Here is a 22,854-nt window from a genome sequence, read left to right on the forward strand (position 1 = left end):
ATAGATTATTTTCAACGTTTCAAGTATTTATGCAGCTGTTAACATGGTAAACAATAGTTTTGAAAATATGTTGAAGACAGTAGTCATGAAAGTAAGAAAAATTGGTTGAATGTTTCGATTAAACTTCATTTTAATACTAAAGAAATAATTTTTTCTATACATACAGCATAAAATAAAAAGACTAAATTGTAGAGAAACAAGAATGGTAAAAGCAATAGTCGTTATCAAGACACATCTATTGCTATAAATGCGATATTTCTGAATAAAGAATTAATTATCCTAAGATAAAAATTATTCTTTATATGTGTCGATATCGCAAAAAAACATATAGTTGAAAAGTTATGAAATAAAAGAAAAAGTAATCAAACTTACCGGCGTGTAACAAGATGCGGTTTTAGATTTAAAAGTATAATAAGTAAACAGTTAGTGAAATTAGCGAAGAGGTAAATATTTGAAGTGGTGCTTATAGCTTGAATCGAATAAAATAAATAAAAATATATATTTGATTGAAGTAGAAAAACTTTTAAGTAAGTAAAATATTAGTGCTGCCATCTATGAGAAGAATTAGTAAAAATTCGGAAATAAAATTATTAAAACCCAAAAAAACATTCATTTCGATCCTTTCATTTATAGGGTAACTTATTTAAAAGTCATAGCCTGCACATCATACGGATCATATATATATATATATATATATATATATATATATATATATATATATATACATATATATATATACATATATATATATATATATATATATATATATATATATATATATATATATATATATATATATATATATATATATATATATATATATATATATATATATATATATATATATATATATATATACATATATATATATATATATATATATATATATATATATATATATATATATATATATATATATATATATATATATATATATATATATATATATATATATATATATATATATATATATATATATATATATAATACTTTCTCACCACTCTTGAATATTAACAGCCTATCTTTTCATTTATTTTTGGCTCCAAGTTATGCATTAATTAACATTTTACAGTTTTCTCTTTACTAACTATGAGAAACATACTTTTCTCTAAATGTTACTCCTCAATAGGTGGAGTAACATTTATGAAAACTATGTTAAATCACACCAACATATGTTAAATCTCTCCAACGCTTCTTCAATAAATGTGTATAATAAATTTATAAATAATTTTGTAAAAATTAAAACACATTTAAATAATCTCTAGAAGAAAAATGCAACTTGGTGTGACTCTCCCAAATATCAAGAACCATTCGAAATTTTGAAAGATGCTTTAATTTCTAAACTCGTTTTTAAAATATTTAATCCTAAATTACAATGTCATATTTTTGTTGAAGCAAGTGCAAGTGGTGTCGGAGCAATTTTGAAACAACCAGATGTTTCAGGTGTTTTACATCCAATAGCATTCCATTCTCGTTCTTTAAGAGACTATGAAAAAATTACACTATCACCTAATTTGAATGTCTTGCTATTGTTGATGCAATAAACAAATTCCACCATTATTTATTTGGCAATAGATTCTCCATACATACCATGTAGCATTAGTTTGGCTGATAAATGTAAAAAATTTAAAAAGAAAACTGTCCCGCTGGTCTTCACAATTAAGTATATATGATTATGATATAAAATACCCAAAAGGCTCATTAAACTTTAAAGCTGTCATTTTGGCTGTAGATATTTTTTATTAATTATTTTAGCAGACACACGCATACATATGTATGTATAATTTAGAGGCTTGTTGATTTTTCTCAAGAAGTACACATGGAAGGCAAGTTTGTTTTGTTCTCAAATATTATCTTCTAAATTGAATTAAAAATAATTAGGAAGTGGGCTTTAATGCATCATATACACTCATGTCCATAAATTGAGGATAATGAAGTTCAGGCACAGAAAGAGACAGAAGCCAAACAAATTTGACTTATTTGTAAAGTCTATGTATTAAACAAAAGGTAAAGAGCAGAAAAGATGCTATATGTTTGACATAATTAATAAAAATTGCGATTTTTACTCCCTGGAGCAAATTTCAAAAAAGAACCTTTTTACAAAAAGCAGTATAACATGGTTAGTATGACGGTTAATATGGAGTATGTCTCCCGGACGATGCAATACAGGCCGTACAACGCCTAGGCATGCTGAGTATCAAATTATCAATCTGATCTTGGCAAATATTACACCACTCATCAAGCAATGCCCTCCGAAAGTCCGGTAGACAAGTGGGAGGGGGTTGACGGGCTGAAATTCGTCGGCCAAGCATATCCCACACATGCTCTATTGGATTGATGCCGGTGAGTATGCTGGCCAATCCATACGGGTGATATCCTCCGATTGAAGGCATTTGTCTACAATGTTTTCACGGTGAGGACGGGCGTTGTTGTCCATAAACGGAAATGCAGCACCCATGGCGCCCCGAAACAAACGTACATGTTGTTCCAGAATGACATCCCTACAGATGTGGCCCGTCATCGTTACACTCTGAACCTGCAGGTCAGTTCTGGAACCAAGAATAATTCCTCCCCAAATGAGCCATCCTGCACCACCATAACGATGTCGTTCAATGTTGTTGTCTTGGTGGTAACGGGTACCTGGCGCTCTCCGTATGAAAGTCCAGCGAGAATCAGACTGCAAACTAAACCTGGACTCGTCGGAAAACATCACACAAGACCACTGTTGCGGTGTCCACAATGCATGCTCTCTACTCCAGGCTAATCGCAGGCGACAGTGAGTTGCGGTAAGTAGAACACATCTGACAGGCCTACGAGCATATAGACCAATGTGCCCTAAGCGTCTGTACACGGTCTGCCCTGAAACTGTCGTACTGGTAGCTGAAGAGAGCTGACGAGACAGGTCTGATGCTGTGCTCCGTCTGTTTCTTTTGGCAGTAACTGCCAAATACCGGTCTTCATTTGGCGTTTTAACTCGGGGGCGACCTGTGCTGTAACGTCTACTCACATTACCATCATCTTGGAATCGTTGCCAAAGCCTGGAGATGACACTCTGGGTGATTCCAAGTTCCTCGGATACTTCCAGCTGGGTACGTCCACATTCCAGTCGTCCGATGATTCTGCCACGTAAAAAATCATCCTAATGCTTCCTTGGTGCCATAACTATGCGGTTATTGCACTAAAAGGCTTTTAAAGAACTTGTGAACAATTTTACTTCTATGCCACCATTCCTTATGTACCCCTCTCTTACACTCTCGTCATTGTGACGTACTACCAGCGTCATTTAGTGGTTTCCTGTAATTTGCATATTCTTCTTCAGGATGTGTGTGATAATTCTACAGGTGAAATTTTAATTTTAGAGTTTGATTTCCGTGTGATTCTGAATTATCCTTAATTTATGGACATGAGTGTATTTCTATTGAAAGAAGAACTTAAAATCTGCCCGACAGCCATTAAATCACACAAATCACCATAAGTATGAGTTCGGGGCATCAGAATTGTTGAACTTATTTCCACTTTTGTCTTGATATGAGATAGAAAACTCTTCCCAATACTCCATTACTTGCTATACTACTTCCTTACGCACCTCTCGAATTATGACTTGAGTATATCTTAATATATAGTATATGGTATCGTTCGGAAAAGACAAGCTCCGTCACTAATAATTGGTATGACCGTCGACATGTTTCAAGCACTTTTAAAATATGTGCCTATTTTCAATATTTACCAGACCTGATTGAGAAGAAACACGTCCAGCAAGTCTTGAAAATGGTTACCTATTTTAGAAACGCTTAAAACAGTTTTTTCCCCCTTTTTGTGTATCTTTAAATACATGATGTTTTTAATCAAGTAATATTTTACCGTTTCAGATACTTGGGATTATTTATTTAAAATGAATAATAACTATAGTGTTACCAATAGATAAAAAAGTATTCGAGTTTATGGAGCCACATACACTTATAGATTAGCATTCTATTATAATAAAATGTATGTTTTGTGAAACTTGTTTAAAAATAAATTATTCTTTTGACGTTATTTTGTTTCTAAGCTGTTTCGAAAAACAAAATTTCTATTTATTAGACATTAAGGAAAATAAATGTTGTGTTTAAACATGTTTGAAATATGTTATAAATTTTTTTAAATAAATATTCTAACATAAACGACCCATATTTATTATAGAAAAGTAATCCAGGTAAATACAATAATGTGAAATTGTATTTCAATAGTTTTAATATTATATTAGCTTTCTAAAATGTTACAATGAATAGAGAATATATTGGTTAAATTGCCAAGCTGCTTATGACGTCATAAAACGGGGTTAAGGAAATTACGAATAAAAACTCACGAGACTGTCTACTAACCTTGGTTTAAATCATATCCTATTTAACAAATAATTAAATTAAATCAGTTTAGTATTTTTTTTCTCTTTTACCTTCGCATCAATTTAAGTGTCAGTTCGTATCTTTTAGTCGCATGACTTATTTGTTTTCATTTACAAGTTTTATTGAAAAAGTGATATCGATTTATAATATAAAATCAAATACTTTAGACCATTTGAACTCTTGTTTTGATAAAATATACTTTATCTTTTATCTTATTTCAAGGTTCTTGTTATCATTTTAAAATCACAATTTTTCTTACTTTGTATTGCATTTCCATCATACATATCTAATCAAATTTCTCTGGTTATGGAAATACTGTTTGATTAAGAATTCATTATATATACTAAATGAACAAGGACTACATGATTATGTAACGACGAGTTAGTCTCTTGTTTTTGTTTAATCATGGAATTATTGGAAAGTTTGCTGAATGCTTATGTTTCAAGTGCAGTGCTTGGAGTCATATTACTTTATATCCTTTATCGGTAAGATATATTTTTTACTCTTACATTAATCCTTTATAGAGTCATTTTTTCTAGTACTGTTCTGTTAAAATATTTTTGGGATTAAGATTGATATACGAAATGAAATGTTAATTCTGTTTATTACCAACAATCACTTGTTTTAAGAACACTTATTTTTTTGGTTGGAAGATGCGTGGAATTTTCGAAGTTATACCTATTGTGAAAAATTAATCCTTAATTTGAACTATTACACTTTTAAATAACCGAACTTATATACTTATAAATAACCTAGTTTATGAATTCTATGTTTGCAAACATGACTAGATGAAAAATAATAAAATGAACGAAAGCACAGAGAAGGAGCGAATCAGGAATCAGCATATGAGAAGAATCGATGAAAGGGTGAATCAGTATGATGGTAATTCTGTGACTCAAAAATCGGTATTAAAGGAAATCCGTGAAGGTGCGAATTAAAAATCGAACTGGAAAGGAATCCGTTAAAGTGCGAATGAATGATCCGTCATTGGAAGTGTCAATAAATAGGAGAACGAATAATCGTCCTGTAAGGAAATCAGTGAATCGGTGAATCAGAAACCAGAATAGGAGAGCCGCGATGGATCAGGGGATATAGCGTTCTCCTTTCAATGAGGTGAACTGGGTTCGATCCTAGCGATGGCTGGTCGATGCGAATTCCGCATCCGGCTTGCACCGACCACAGTGCTGACGTGAAATATCCTCAGTGGTAGACGGATCATAGGTTGGAGTCCCCCTGCAGTCAGGCTAACCATGAGAGGTTTTCGTGATCTTTCTCTCCATGTAACGCAAATGTGGGTGACTTCCATCAGAAAGTTCTCCACGAAGGCAAATTTGGTCCAATACTTGATACACGAGTTTCCTTGTCTTCTGGATTGGGTTCAAAATTACAAGGCTACGGAGTTGAACATTGGTAGTCGTAAACCCAAAAAATTGAGTCGGCTGTTCAACGACGGTTATGAAATAAAAACAGAATAGGAAGAAAACAGTATAGAGGTATGTGTATAGAAAGAGGTATTTAAAAAAAAAATTTAAAAATCTAAAAAATTTTGTTCACTATGTATCTAATAATTGTGTTCCAGAGAAAATGTTAATACAAAATAATTTTTAAAAAATATTTTTTAGATTCTCTGTAAGGAATCATAATGTGTGGAAAGAGAAAAATGTACCATTCGTTAAACCCTATCCGTTTGTTGGATCTCTGTTGCCCACTTTGCGATACGTAAGTACGACAGTTAAACACTTAACTGTTATCATTTTGGTGAATTTATGTGCAATGCGCAAAATACAAAATGGAATAACTTTTGATCTAATGAGAGGATCTTCACGCTCGAGATGACTCATTCTTAATTGTTCAAAGGGGTTAATATTATATATGCTAAGTAATTAGTGCAGACGATAGTTACGAAATCGGACACAAAAACGTACTTTCTCTGATACTATTCTTACAACGGTTTTAGATTTCTGTCCCTCAAATTGTAAGGGGTAGCCACAATCTGGGAAATATGGTCCCCGTTTTCGGTCAGGAGAGGGGGCCCAAAGTTTGGACTCTTTAATATTAATTTTATTTTTCGCGTATTGCGCCATATTTCGAGAACTCTTAAGCGAATTGAAAAGTTTTTACACATAACTATGAAATTCGTTTATCCAATTCCATGAAAAATATAATTTTTGGTAAATATTTATTATTTTTTATTATTTTATTTAATAATGGTCAAAAAAATTTGAATTATAATATTGAATAATTAATTTATATAATTAATTTGAAGAATTTTTTTTTATCTCATTTTAAAGAAATGTAATTCTGCATGACAAAATACAATATTTGAATAAAATCGGTCTAATAATTCCTGAGAAATCGAATTTTAAAGAGACCCTATTTTATCCGGATTGCGGCTATTTTTGTGAGTTAAAAATCCAAATCCGTCAATAAAAATATATGTTTATTGAGAGAAAATACGTTTTTTTTGTTGTTGTCTGAATTCGTAATTTAAAATATTGTCTGCACTAATTAATTAGCATATTTGAGGTCACCGTCTCAAACCTTTAAGAGTGAGTAATAAAACTTGAAAATCCGATCATTAGATCAAAAGTTAATCTGGATGGTCCGTTTTCTATTTTGCGCACTGTGCAACTAACATGCAATTAGTCTTTTTTACTCCCTCAATATATATGCTCTTGTTTGTATTTATTGTATCTTATTGATATTGTTTACATCTTATTGTATCGTAAGGCCTGTTTAGACGATCTAATTTCTTGGACAGAGATTGATTGATATTGATGGAAACTTGTTTTGCTTTGAGCTTGGATCGTGTAAACAAACATCCAAGAAATTGTTCCAACTTCTTGGACGATAGTAGAGCATGTTCTACTTTCCATCCAAGTTTTTTCTCCCTTAACCAATCAGCGTCTTAGGTTTTGTGACGTCAACAAGCTGGCAGCAAATTATGTCATTTTGTTGTGGGTTTTCATATATTTTTGTCCAAATAAATTGATCTGTTGAGGTTTGTTGTTGTTGTTCTCACTTTACGTCGCACTAGAGCTGCACAATGGGCTATTGGCGACGGTCTGGGAAACATCCCGGAGGATGATCCGAAGACATGCCATCACAATTTTGATCCTCTGCGGAAGGGATGGCACCCCCGCTTCGGTGGCCCGACGACCTGCGCGCGAAGTCGAGCACTTTACGGTAGCACAGTTTAACGAGGACCAATACCGCACACCCTCGGTCCCTACGCAGACTGATCCAAGTGGTCACCCACCCGCACACTGACCGTAGCTAGTGATGCTTGACTTCGGTGATCTGCTGGGAACCGTGTCTTAACGATCAGTCCACTGCGGGACATCTGTTGAGGTTTATTTGTGTTATTATGATTTTATTTGAATTTATTTAGTAATTTTAAACTTATATAAGTATTATTTTATGATGTTGAATATGAACAGTGCGCATGCGCAAGTTTTTCTTTCAACGAATCAGCGACATTCAAGAACTTGGATAGTGTCAACGAATCATCCAATTTCTTGAACAGAGAAATCCGTCCAATTTCTCGGATTCAAGAAATTGAACCGTGTAAACAGGCCTTTACTGATGTTGTTTGTATCTTATTGATATTTATTGATATATCGTTTGCGTATAGATGTATTACTTTAACTTACAAAGCGTTATTTTATTATTTTTGCATTTTAAACTGTTTGTTAAAAAATCACGAGCCGTCTGAAAGAAATATTAAAAACGCAGCAGCAAATTCATGATAAAATTTCGTTAATAGTTTCTGAGTTTAATAGTTCCTCAATTTAAAAACAAAAATAATAAAATTTAAAATTTAAATTATTTGTTTTTTTTTTATAATAATCAATGTTATATATTTAATATCAGTTTTTTGTTAAAGATACACACGTTGAATAAAAAAGGAGAAAATTTGCAGCTACATTCGAATATATTAAGAATCCTAAGAACATCGGCAAAAAATGTGGCTTATTATTATTTAACAATAAGGCTTTTAGTTTCATAGTTTTAATTATATTTATTATTAGTATGTCAATGATAATATTGTTATGGAACAAATTGAAATTTACGATGGAAAATTAGAGCTGGAAAAAACTTCAAATTATTTAGAATCAAGTAAATTTTGACATTAGATCAATTAGTTAGTGAAATTATTACTCAGATTATTTCTTCACTGCAATGGTTAATTAAATTTTACATAAATGCATGACATAATATTAAAGTGACGTAATATTAAAGTTTCATTTTAAAAAATATGTGTAATTATAGTAAGTAGAGGGAAAATATACATGTAAAACTCGTCCTGATAAATCCAAACGTCAGTTTTAAAAGGCAAATTTGTTAACTACTACTTGAATAGATTTGTCTTAATTTTCTCATTAGCATCAAATTTTCATGAGTCTCACAAATTTAGTTGCGAAAATTAAACAAGCGTCAATATTTTTACATAATTGTAACTATCCACTACATATTACTTTTTAAAGGAAAAGAACACGTAGCAGAATTCTTAGCTGCAAAATCTCGAAGCATTAAAACTATTAACTAAGCCTAAACTTAAAAGTATCTTAATCCACTATTTGCTTTTCTACTATCATAAATTTGTAAGAATCTTTATGAATAGATTTTCAAATCTCTAAGTATTAAAGTGATATCTTGAAACTACTTTAATTTACTATTCACTTTTCCACTATCATAAATTTTTAAGAAACGTGAGAGCCGATAGGGATAAATTTTCTGATCTCCAAGCATTGAAGTGGTAGCGCAAAACTAATTTAATCCTCTATTCACTTTTCCACTATCATGAATTTGTAAGAACCGTGAGAACCTATAGGGATAAATTTTCTGAGCTCTAAGCATTGAAGTGGTAGCGCAAAACTAATTTAATCCTCTATTCACTTTTCCACTATCATAGATTTGTAAGAACCGTGAGAACCTATAGGGATAAATTTTCTGATCTCCAAGCATTGAAGTGGTAGCGCAAAACTAATTTAATCCTCTATTCACTTTTCCACTATCATGAATTTGTAAGAACCGTGAGAATCTATAGGGATAAATTTTCTGAGCTCTAAGCATTGAAGTGGTAGCGCAAAACTAATTTAATCCTCTATTCACTTTTCCACTATCATAGATTTGTAAGAACCGTGAGAACCTATAGGGATAAATTTTCTGATCTCCAAGCATTGAAGTGGTAGCGCAAAACTAATTTAATCCTCTATTCACTTTTCCACTATCATGAATTTGTAAGAACCGTGAGAATCTATAGGGATAAATTTTCTGAGCTCTAAGCATTGAAGTGGTAGCGCAAAACTAATTTAATCCTCTATTCACTTTTCCACTATCATAGATTTGTAAGAACCGTGAGAACCTATAGGGATAAATTTTCTGATCTCCAAGCATTGAAGTGGTAGCGCAAAACTAATTTAATCCTCTATTCACTTTTCCACTATCATGAATTTGTAAGAACCGTGAGAACCTATAGGGATAAATTTTCTGAGCTCTAAGCATTGAAGTGGTAGCGCAAAACTAATTTAATCCTCTATTCACTTTTCCACTATCATAGATTTGTAAGAACCGTGAGAACCTATAGGGATAAATTTTCTGATCTCCAAGCATTGAAGTGGTAGCGCAAAACTAATTTAATCCTCTATTCACTTTTCCACTATCATAGATTTGTAAGAACCGTGAGAACCTATAGGGATAAATTTTCTGATCTCCAAGCATTAAAGTAGTATCTCAAAACTAATTTAATCCTCTATTCACTTTTCCACTATCATGAATTTGTAAGAACCGTGAGAACCTATAGGGATAAATTTTCTGAGCTCTAAGCATTGAAGTGGTAGCGCAAAACTAATTTAATCCTCTATTCACTTTTCCACTATCATAGATTTGTAAGAACCGTGAGAACCTATAGGGATAAATTTTCTGATCTCCAAGCATTGAAGTGGTAGCGCAAAACTAATTTAATCCTCTATTCACTTTTCCACTATCATGAATTTGTAAGAACCGTGAGAACCTATAGGGATAAATTTTCTGAGCTCTAAGCATTGAAGTGGTAGCGCAAAACTAATTTAATCCTCTATTCACTTTTCCACTATCATAGATTTGTAAGAACCGTGAGAACCTATAGGGATAAATTTTCTGATCTCCAAGCATTGAAGTGGTAGCGCAAAACTAATTTAATCCTCTATTCACTTTTCCACTATCATAGATTTGTAAGAACCGTGAGAACCTATAGGGATAAATTTTCTGATCTCCAAGCATTAAAGTAGTATCTCAAAACTAATTTAATCCTCTATTCACTTTTCCACTATCATGAATTTGTATGAACCGTGAGAACCTATAGGGATAAATTTTCTGAGCTCTAAGCATTGAAGTGGTAGCGCAAAACTAATTTAATCCTCTATTCACTTTTCCACTATCATAGATTTGTAAGAACCGTGAGAACCTATAGGGATAAATTTTCTGATCTCCAAGCATTGAAGTGGTAGCGCAAAACTAATTTAATCCTCTATTCACTTTTCCACTATCATGAATTTGTAAGAACCGTGAGAACCTATAGGGATAAATTTTCTGAGCTCTAAGCATTGAAGTGGTAGCGCAAAACTAATTTAATCCTCTATTCACTTTTCCACTATCATAGATTTGTAAGAACCGTGAGAACCTATAGGGATAAATTTTCTGATCTCCAAGCATTGAAGTGGTAGCGCAAAACTAATTTAATCCTCTATTCACTTTTCCACTATCATGAATTTGTAAGAACCGTGAGAACCTATAGGGATAAATTTTCTGAGCTCTAAGCATTGAAGTGGTAGCGCAAAACTAATTTAATCCTCTATTCACTTTTCCACTATCATAGATTTGTAAGAACCGTGAGAACCTATAGGGATAAATTTTCTGATCTCCAAGCATTGAAGTGGTAGCGCAAAACTAATTTAATCCTCTATTCACTTTTCCACTATCATGAATTTGTAAGAACCGTGAGAACCTATAGGGATAAATTTTCTGAGCTCTAAGCATTGAAGTGGTAGCGCAAAACTAATTTAATCCTCTATTCACTTTTCCACTATCATAGATTTGTAAGAACCGTGAGAACCTATAGGGATAAATTTTCTGATCTCCAAGCATTGAAGTGGTAGCGCAAAACTAATTTAATCCTCTATTCACTTTTCCACTATCATGAATTTGTAAGAACCGTGAGAACCTATAGGGATAAATTTTCTGAGCTCTAAGCATTGAAGTGGTAGCGCAAAACTAATTTAATCCTCTATTCACTTTTCCACTATCATAGATTTGTAAGAACCGTGAGAACCTATAGGGATAAATTTTCTGATCTCCAAGCATTGAAGTGGTAGCGCAAAACTAATTTAATCCTCTATTCACTTTTCCACTATCATGAATTTGTAAGAACCGTGAGAACCTATAGGGATAAATTTTCTGAGCTCTAAGCATTGAAGTGGTAGCGCAAAACTAATTTAATCCTCTATTCACTTTTCCACTATCATAGATTTGTAAGAACCGTGAGAACCTATAGGGATAAATTTTCTGATCTCCAAGCATTGAAGTGGTAGCGCAAAACTAATTTAATCCTCTATTCACTTTTCCACTATCATGAATTTGTAAGAACCGTGAGAACCTATAGGGATAAATTTTCTGAGCTCTAAGCATTGAAGTGGTAGCGCAAAACTAATTTAATCCTCTATTCACTTTTCCACTATCATAGATTTGTAAGAACCGTGAGAACCTATAGGGATAAATTTTCTGACTTCCAAGCACTGTCTCTAAGAACTGTGAGAACCTATAGCAAAGTTCGTAGTTATCCTTTCATTCCTGAATTTCCTGATAAAAAATATTTTGTCCTCATTTGGGCTGATTTTTATCATTTTGTTCTGACATTCCTGTTTTTTGGTAGTGTTTATAAAATCTTATTTTCCAAAAATACAAATGCGGATTTTTTTTAAAAATAGATTTGAAGAATCAAAAGATTTGAATTTTTATACCGACATCTTTTTGCTTAGTAATGGTAGTAGAAATCGCAAAAAATTGATAGTTCCAATTTAGGGACCATCTATTAATTATATATATGGTTCAGGCATATAGCTTTACCCACTGGAATTTGGGCATTCATTCAATGAAAAAAAACTCAACTGGAATTTTATTTTATCAAATGTTTGTGATGATTAATTCAAGGATTACATGCTAATTTATTATTTTAATCAAATGCAGTAACAAATTTTGTAAGGCGGACTTTTGTAGTTTCGCAATTATTGGTGCGTCATTCTCACAAGATTCTAAAAATGATCGATTCCGATCAATAATGCAGTAATCATGTCATAGAATGTTTGAATGATGAATTGAGAAATCTTCCACTAAATTACTTTTATACAGAGATGTTAAGTGACATATATATTGCGTTTTAATTTTAAGATTTTTAAAACTCTACTTTAAATTAATGTGATCGCGGAAATCTTGATATACGAGTAATTACGAATTTTAATTAAATCCTGAGGTGAGGGAATTTTATTTAATTGATACTAGTTATTTTTTATTAGAACAATTCTATAAAAATCATACTAGAAAATTAAAACATTCTTTTCTAAGCAAAGTAATTCTTAAATTAAAAATGGCATATTTTATTATTCTTTTGCGATAAATTTTGTAACGTTATAGGAATATTAACCTATATTTATTTATTCATGAAATATTTTTTTAACCGGACTAGATTAATTGTGATAAGAAAAAAAAAGGAAAGGTGCTAATTTTGTTTTTAATCAGAGTAACTAAATAATAATAGTAATAATAATAAAACCATAATTTATTAGTAATTTCGAATAAGGAGGAGAGAGGAAAATCAGCCGTTTTAAGATGTTATGATAATTTGATAAATGAATAAAAAAAATTTGGTAAATACTGCAACAATAACAGAGCTTATTATGTAATTAAATATTTAATCGCGTCGTAAAATAAGACACAAGAAATCAGTATTGTTTTAAATACTGAAACTTTTGTTTGCATGAGCTGTTAATTAGCATCATAGTTACGCTAACTAATGATCACAATGCAATATGTACATAAAATCAAACGTTTTATTTTTTCAGTGTCAAGTGTTAAAAAACTTATTCATTTCATATTAGCTGTTGTCGTAGGCCATTAAGGCAAGGGCTGCGATTGTTCTTGCTTTCCTTTATAGCCATCGGTTACCAATAATTTGACTTCTAAAACACCCCTACGTCACAGCCCGTTTATAGGGCGTGTCCATTCATACATCCATTCATTCATCTCCAGATCGCAATTTTGACATGCACCAGAGAACTATCACTCTCCAATTCAGTACCCCCAGAGATATGATTTGTTATGAGAACATGGAGAACTTTGTACCCGACAGATTTAACATGCACCAGTGACCATTTTAAAAAACGTGGATTCTCCGGCCGGTGGGATTCGAACTCACGAACAAAAGCCCAACGTTCTACTAACCAGGATATCCCGGCCTATATGAATTGTAACTTTTTTAACTATATTTATCATGTGGCTCAGGGGATAGAGCGTTCGCCTTCCAATGAGGTGAACCGGGTTCGAATCCCTTCAGTAGTTGGTCCTTATTTTTGACATTCTTGAAATTCTTCAAAAATAAAAGTAAGAAGTAGTAACAAAATATTATACTTTCAAATAAGTTCCTGAAAAAATTAAGGCGCCAATTTTTTTCAGAATAAAAATACGTAACTTTTGTTTAATATTCATTTCATATGATTTTTTTCAAGTTAAAACTAAAAAATCTTATTGACATGAATATCTCAAAACTTAACTTTCATCGGGTTCTTTATAATGTGATCAATTTATTTTTAGGGCTTTGAAGTGTTGGATTTTGAAAATCTTAAGAAGTCAGGCAGAATCTACGGGTATGTAATATGTTAAATTATCGTTACATTATGCTATAATTAAATAGAAGTGTCTTTATAATTATATGAATTACAACTAGTTAATAATAAGACTGAAAAGTAAGGGAAATTTTTTAATCACATTAAAGTAATTCGACCGAACTGTTCCCCCTCCTCCTAAAAAATAATTTTAATGTTGCCTCTTCCCACTCAGCAGTTAGTATAGTGAAGAGCTTATTAAACAATTTTGATATGGTTTTTCTATGAGTGTTGCATAAACCATAATTTCCATAGGAAAAGTGTTGCTCTTAGAATACAATCTGAATACTAACTCAAGAACACTAGAACTTCATCTTACTAGTTAAAGGGTCACGAAATCAGACTCAAAAACATACTTTATTTCAATACACGTGCCTTTTTTTCAATGGATTGGGATTTTTGACTCCAAAATATGGGGGGGGGGTTTACTCGCTATATCGAAAATATGGTCCTTATAATTTTGTCACAGTGGTCAACGGATTGGATTTCTTGATGTTTATTTTTAGTTTTTGCGTATTTTATTTTATCGCTAGAACAATTGAAGTGCAAGAAAAGAATTTGCACACGATTATAAAATGAGCTTATCCAAAGAAAATTCCACTAAAATACAATCAATTATAATTATTTATTAATGTTTAGCACTTAATTTATTAACGAGATTTAAATTAAATTTTAATTAAATTTATTAACGAGATTAAATTTTAAAGTAAACAAATTTTTACATACATAGTTTAAAAACCGAAATTTGAAAGCAAATAAGTCTATTAGTTCTCGAGAAGGAAATATTTAAAAATACGACTTATTTGAAATTGCGAAATACGCAAAAAGTGAAATTAGTATTAGGCATCAAAATTTTCGACCCCACTCCAGCTTAAACTATTGGAGCCATATTTTCGAAATTGCAATTATTATCCATATTTTGAGAGTCAAGAGTCCGCCAATAAACAGTATGCTGAGAACTAAACGTGAATAAAGCAATAATGAAAGAACAAAAATGGACACACTATAGTTTCGGTTCTATAGACAAGAACATTCTTCAATATCGGAACACAGAATGTGCATATATCATTGTATGTTTTGTCACAGAATGTTCTTATTTATAGAACTGAAACTATAGTGTGTCCATTTTTGTGCTACTATTTAGGCTTCATTCGCATTGTTTACCTTTATTCATACATACAGAGCTCAGAAAAATTAACGGACCACCCTGAATAACCTTTGATCTATTGATCAAGTTTTCACGTTCTAGGACTCAATCTTCATGAATCAAGATGGTGACCTGAAATATGCTAATTAATTAGCGCAGACGACTATTTAAGTTACGAAATCAGACACAAAAACGTATTTTCTCTGATTAAATATCCCTTTTTTTTACGGTTCCGGATTTCAGACCCCTCCCCCGCTAATATAGGGTGTTACTACAATGTAGAAAATATGGTCCCAATAGAGCAGTTCAAAGTTCAGACTTCTTAATAATAATTTTATTTCCTGCATATTTCGCCATAACTCGATAACTTTTTAAGCGAATTGAAAAATGGTTGCGCACAATTATAAAATTCATTGAAATAAACAAATTTTAAAATTGTGCACAGAAATTTTTCTAGTAATCCAAATTTGTCGAAAAATGTGTATATTCAGAGAAGGTACGTTTTTGTGTCTGATTTCGGAACTTGAAGTATCGTCTGCAGAAATTAATTAGCATTTTTGAGATCTTGAATCCTAGAACGCGCGAAGATCCGACCATTAGATCAACACTTATTCAGGGTGGTCCGTTTATTTTTCTTTTCTTTCTGCATTGTACATTAAGTATACCCTATTTTCAAGTGTGAAAAGTATGCCTATTCAAAGAGAGTACATTTTTTGTCTGATTTCGTAAATCATCTGTTCTGATTAACAATTTTTAAGGTTAGACTTTTCGAGACTATCCTGCTCTAATTGGTTGAAATTCAATCGTTACTTCTTTAATTTTGCACCCTATACACCATGCATATTTATAAGACTTCGACAAAGCAATTAATTATGTCACAATTAATCAGGGTTCTATCATCGGTAATGATTTAAAGCCCACCTAGCATCAGCTCGATGGGAATTAACTTTTTCAGAATGTAAAGGTAGCCGGTGCGTAATACTGACCATAATATGACCACCATCTGAGCTGTGGGTATCAGAATTGTGTAATAATAACCCTTATGGAACATGTCCTCATGTCTCTGTTATATATATCTGTTATATATTTTTTTCTGACGCTCTAATTCCAAGCAGAAATAAATTTTGGTATTTTTTTAATTATAAAAAACATTCTAATAGAAATTTAAAAAACGTCTGTTAGATTATTGGAATTATATTTGTACTAAAATATAAAATCCAAAAGAAGTAGTTTGAATTTTTTTTCATTCATGTTCAAAAATTTATCAATATTTAATTTCGTAAATTAAATAAATTTCAGTGATGAATAACTAATTCTGTTAGATCTAAATAACTGCAAAAAAATACAAATTTCAAAAACTATTGTTTGAAAAAGTCGTATTTGGAAGATTGCACTTTTAACGCAGAAAAAGACACCAGCCTTTCATGCTGTATTTCATAACCATAAATTATTAAAATTTATTTTGACTTAATACAAAATAATGAAAACAGTTTGAAAAATATGTTTATTAAAAAATCTGATTCAAATGGTTAACCTCCATAACATAAACTACTTGGCCAACAATTGGCAGTTGCTAAAGTGTTTCATTTTTAAAAAGTATATTTATCGTATGAATGAGTTATGTAGGAGCAATATTTATAGGTACTATGATGGAAATAATCCCGCTTTAATGATAGCAGAGCCAGAACTTTTGCGAGACATATATGTGAAAGATTTTCAATCCTTCCTAGATCATACAGTAAGTATTATTAAGAATTATTCAGAATTCTGCTGGGCAATTGAAAGAAAACAGCACAAGTAATTCACGATAGATTTCGAAAAAAGTGGTTTGACAACGATTTTTTTTCCCGTTGCTAATGCTAAGAACGCTAGAATAGAATTCTAGGAAACTGATAAAGCAACATTTGATTTTTGGAGAAGAAAAAATTGCGATAGGGCACTTATCATTCAAAAGTGTCAAATATATAAAAATCGCAATTTTTAATTTTTTCTTCGCTTATATTGAATTTTCTTTTATACTGCAGAATTTCTTTTTAGACAAATTATCACTTGACTTTAACAATATTTTTTATTAATACTTGGAATATACTTTTACTTCTATTTTTCTAGTTAAACTCGTTCGCGTTAAGCATTTTTACTAAAGATTTATTTTTAAAGGAAAGGAGATATATATATATATTCTTCCATTGCTTCTTTCAACTGTATATATATATATATATATATATATATATATATATATATATATATATATATATATATATATATATATATATATATATATATATATATATATATATATATATATATATATATAGGGAGAGGAGAGTCGGGTAGCCCCGCCCACAGTCAATTTCATATGTATAGAATATTTTTTTAAGTCAATGGGCCATCGGACATTAATTGTTGTTTTAAAGAAAGATTATTTTCAAAGTTTCATGTATTTATGCAGCTGTTAACATGGCAAACAACAGTTTTGAAAATATGTTGAATGCAGTAGTCATGAAATTAAGAAAAATTGGTAGAATGTTTCGATTAAACTTCATTTTAATACTAAAAAAATAATTTTTCTATACGTGCAGCATTAAAGTATGTAGTCTTAAGTTTAATTTGCACAAAGAAAGAAATTTGTATGTAAAAAATTGTTCGAGCAATTACAAATTTACAAAAAAATTGGATTTCGGGTAGCCCCGCTCACATGAATGTCAGGTATCACCGCCCAGTTTTATTTCGTCGATAAATGTACGGTTGCAAAGATTATTATTTTATTGCTTCAAATTTGAATGTTATATGCATTTTTGACAACAAATAAATGTTTTAATATTATATGAAACATAAATTTATATATTTAAAAATAAGAAATTAATTATTTTTAAAATGTAATTGATATATCCAAATTAAATTTAATATCAAGAAATCATAAATATTATGATAAGCTATTTGCTTACTTATTTATTTTCACTTATTTGTGAACGAATCAATCTACAGAAGCATTTAAATGCAATCAAAATACAAAGTGAATTTGTAATTTTTTAAGAAGCATTTTATATTAAGTTTATAAGAAGAGATCAACCAAATAAGTTTATATTGAAAATCAACTATTGTTATTAATTATTGTTACTTAAATTAAATTGTTTTAGTTAAATATTTAATATAAATATATATTAATATTATAATATATTAATATACATTAATAATGATAAAAAGTATGACATTTGTTGTTATTAAATGATAGAATTCACTAAAAGTACATAAATATGTAATAAATAAAGTAATTTTGTGATAAAAATGATAAATGAGGTTTATCTATTGTCAATACATTGGTCATTCTCATTTACACCTGAAAAAATAGCCAAAAAACACAATTTTTGTAACTGGGCGGGGCTACCCGACACATTTTGAAAAGAGCTGAAAAACATGCTTTTTTAAATTTCCATTTTTTTAAGTTTAACTATTCTTTTTTTGGTTTATTCTTTTTGCATTATTTAATTAGATGATAAAACAATAGAAACATACAAAAATGTTGATTATTACTCAGTATTATACAGAAATATAAGCAATACTCCATAAGTGAGCGGGGCTACCCGACTCTTCCCTATATATATATATATATATATATATATATATATATATATATATATATATATATATATATATATATATATATATATATATATATATATATATATATATACAAGAAAACACGAAGAAAGTTAAGAAAAACAATAAGTTTCATTTATTGCGCTTAAGCTGCAAGTAAACAGAACTCATTAGATAAGTTCAAAATGAAGAATTAAACAAAGAAAAATTATAAGCATATGAAGAAAAAAAAGGGAGGAAATAATAAGTAAAAAAATAACAAACAACAGTTTGAAAAAAAAAGGATGAAATTTTATTTAAAAAACCGGGGAAAAAAAGATATAATCTTTTCTTCAGCCCACACGATTATATCCGCAAAACAGAGTGCTTTCTGAAAAGTTGTGCTGTTTTGCGGATATAATCGTGTGGGCTGAAGAAAAGATTATATCTTTTTTTTCGGTTTTTTAAATAAAATTTCATCCTTTTTTCTTTTTACTGTTGTTTGTTATTTTTTTTACTTATTATTCCCCCCCCCCTTTTTTATGTCTATAATTTTTCTTTCTTTTATTCTTCATTTTGAACTTATCTAATGAGTTCTGTTTACTTGCAGCTTAAGCGATATATATATATATATATATATATATATATATATATATATATATATATATATATATATATATATATATATATATATATATATATATATATATATATATATATATATGTATATATAAAGTATGTAACATAAAAAGCTTGAATTAATCTTTTTATGTTATTCCTTTTCTGTAAATCCTTTTCTTAATTTATTAGTCAAAACAAAACGCTTTCTCACACTTTTAAATTCACATCCTGTCTTTTAATCTATTTTTGGCTAAAGTATGCAATAATTAAAAGTAAGACATTTTGCCCTTTGCTCTTTGTGGGAATCGTGCGACCTATTTAATAAACCAATTACTATTACTACGATTTCCCTCATTCCCTAAAATTAAACATTTTACTGATTTACTTTGCAAGATTTTCCCTAACTTACATTGAGGAGCACAACATTTCGTGACCTTGATAAACGCTCTTTGTCGAATAATTAATAAATAAACTTTGTACCCTCCTTCCCTGCCTAAGACCTGTTTCATAATATTTTTGCAGGATTTCGGAACAGGAGAAGAATTACTTGAAAAAATGCTGATAATTGTTGGGGGAGAAGATTGGAAACGAATTAGAATGGTTGTTTCTCCAACATTTTCGACCGGCAAACTCAAAAAGGTAAGTTTGTAAGACTGCTAAAATTATATTGTCAACGAAACTTGAAAATTGTATTGTTCCACATATCGGAGACATGTAAAATTTCCAATCGGGTACGTATTTTTATGACCGTTCCTTACATGCGACTTATTTATTCGAAAATGCCCTGTTATATTTTTAAAACACCCTCTCAAAATTTGGTTAAATTAAAAATTTATTAAGCAAAATTGGCTTATTTCCCTTTATTTTCCTATTCGTGCTTATTTTTGCTATAAAAAAGTATACCTTAATCGCTATACATAAAAAATTATATAATGTAGAAATTGAAATTGATGGATACCAGCTGGTCTGGGAAGTAAAGACGGCCTGTGCGCAATGCTGACCACATAATTATTCTATTGGAGTCTTAATCTCCATGATCCAGCTGGCTCTTAACGGGCTATAGTGGGAATACTTAACCAGAAATTGACATGTGAAAGCATAAATGAGATTAATATCATTTATAGTTCATATTTGACATCTGTTTGAAATCTTAAATGGAAAGTAAGGTAATGTAAATCTTTAATGGATCTCAGAGCATGTAATTTTTAAAAGGTGATTTTATTAAATTTGTACCTATTTTATACTCTTAGTGTCTCTCTGTATAGCTGAAATTTATGCATTATAATTAATATGCTTTCAATAAAAAAGTTTGAGCATGTATTCTATAGGCTAATACGCCCAGCAAGGTAGGTAAAAATTTTAAGATTTTTCGTAGCCTGATTTTCAATATGATTCATTGTCTCTTGGCATCAAAATCAAATCAATCTTAATTTATTAAAAGAATTAAATTTTGTTTGCCGAATGTTTGTTTGCTAGTTTGCTTTGTTAGCCAAATGTTTGTCTGCGAATCCATATAGTTAATTTTTTTTCTGCCACGTTAAGAAAAAAAAGTGTGGCAAAGACTAACAGAATATGGTAAAAAAAATTTCGCGTTTTTGTGTCTATGGAAATATCGAAATTCTCGGTAATTTTTACAGAAATATTCTTGTAATGATTTTGGTAAAATTAACAGTAAAATGTAGACCACATTTTATTGTAATATGCGATAAGAAAAATTTTTTTTACCATACCTTAAAGTATTGCATAAAAATTATAAGGTTAAATTTAGTTTTCAGTTCTGCTTTCTTTTACTGAATATTCGGTAATAAGAAGTATAATTTTGAAGAACAGAATTACTATATGAACGAAGGTATTACCAAATGTAAATAAATTACCGTACATTTTTTAATACGAAAATTGCCAGAGGGATTTTACCAGAAATATCATCACCATATAGTAGTACGGTAATTTTACCAACATTTTTTCTCCATTCACTAGTGCTAGAAAGGAAAATTTCTGACTCAATATCTCAGAAACTTCTCATCCGATTAAGTTCTTAACTTTTTAATAATATTAAACTGTAAAGAACCTTATAATATTTAACTTTTGGTTCAACAATAGATTTTTTTGCGTAAAAATCCGCAAGACACCATTTTCAGATTCAATAAAAATGTAAAATCATCTTTTTTAAGTAAATAAACAATGCATTGTAAATGTTTTCTTAGCTATATAACAAAAATCGGTTTGAAATAGATTCGTAACTTTCTGAAATATATTTGAGCAAAAATTCGGCCCTTTCGTCGTAAATTTTTCGCTTTGGCATAGTAAAATCGACCACAATACTAATGCTCTGATCAAAGCAACTCCCATACATCCTCCCCTTTTACAATTTTTATACGAAACTATTTTTTAATTTTTGAAAATTATTTCAAAACCAAAAAAGAGTTTGAAATATTTCTGAAATTTAAACAACAATAATAATAGTTTAAAATATTTAATGCTGTTGCTACATTTGGTTGCAACTTCTGAAACCAGCGAATTGAGCACGGCTCGTGTAAAATTTAAAATCTAATGACCATTGATAATAAGCATATTTAAAGACTTTTTGGGGGTAATTTTTTTTTAACTTTGACAAATAAGAACTCCTTAAGACAAACATGAATTTTCGTCCATTACAATAACGTTTAAGCAATTTTGATTGACTCGATGGGGATAATTTTTTTTCTCTTCGTGAAAACGTTTCTGGTGATGAAGCGAGCAAGTTTTGAAACCAAAAGCTCCATATGTAAGTGAATATCTCTGGTTTTAAATGAATATCTCTACATGTAAGCCAATATCTCTTCAAATCTAATATATATAATTCTCTTACGTGGCTCCCAAATTTCGGCTGAATTTCTTTTCCGCCGATGGCAACGTTTGTTTTGTTTTGTTTACGTTACTATTTCTCTTACACGGCGACAAAAAAAGCCTCTTTACAACTCCCCGAATGGCAACGCTAGAAAATCGACCAATGATTGCCGCTAAAAATGTTACATGCCAAATCTAGCTGAGGTGGCTCAACATATAGCGCTTTTAAAAACGGAAACTGAAATAACCAGAGAGCATCAGCTGCAGCAATCTCATACTATTAAGCTATGCAGAAGTGAGTAGTCTTTGTCGATGGATCTCTATTTTAGTATTTTGTCGAAAGCGCTTTTTTTTCACGAATTTATAAATTACGAATTTATTTGAC

General features: G+C 30.5%; 1 protein-coding gene across 2 annotated transcripts in view; it reads left to right on the forward strand.

The window, feature by feature from the left end:
• Positions 1-4,424: 4,424 nt before the first annotated feature.
• The window catches only part of LOC107443018 (cytochrome P450 3A9), a 36,996-nt gene continuing 18,566 nt past the window's right edge, over positions 4,425-22,854 (forward strand). The window contains exons 1-5 of one of the 2 annotated variants that reach the window (XM_087149999.1): positions 4,425-4,867; positions 6,005-6,101; positions 14,229-14,281; positions 17,088-17,184; positions 20,166-20,282. In XM_087149999.1, coding sequence (XP_087006125.1) covers positions 4,788-4,867; positions 6,005-6,101; positions 14,229-14,281; positions 17,088-17,184; positions 20,166-20,282 — 444 coding nt within the window. In that variant the 5' untranslated portion in view covers positions 4,425-4,787. The remainder of the gene's footprint in view (positions 4,868-6,004; positions 6,102-14,228; positions 14,282-17,087; positions 17,185-20,165; positions 20,283-22,854) is intronic. The other variant, XM_087150000.1, reaches the window with a different exon arrangement.

Source organism: Parasteatoda tepidariorum, chromosome 8, assembly GCF_982258835.1.
Source record: "Parasteatoda tepidariorum strain Cologne lab strain chromosome 8, Ptep-v5.0, whole genome shotgun sequence".
In the NCBI taxonomy this organism is placed as follows: Eukaryota; Metazoa; Arthropoda; class Arachnida; order Araneae; family Theridiidae; genus Parasteatoda; species Parasteatoda tepidariorum.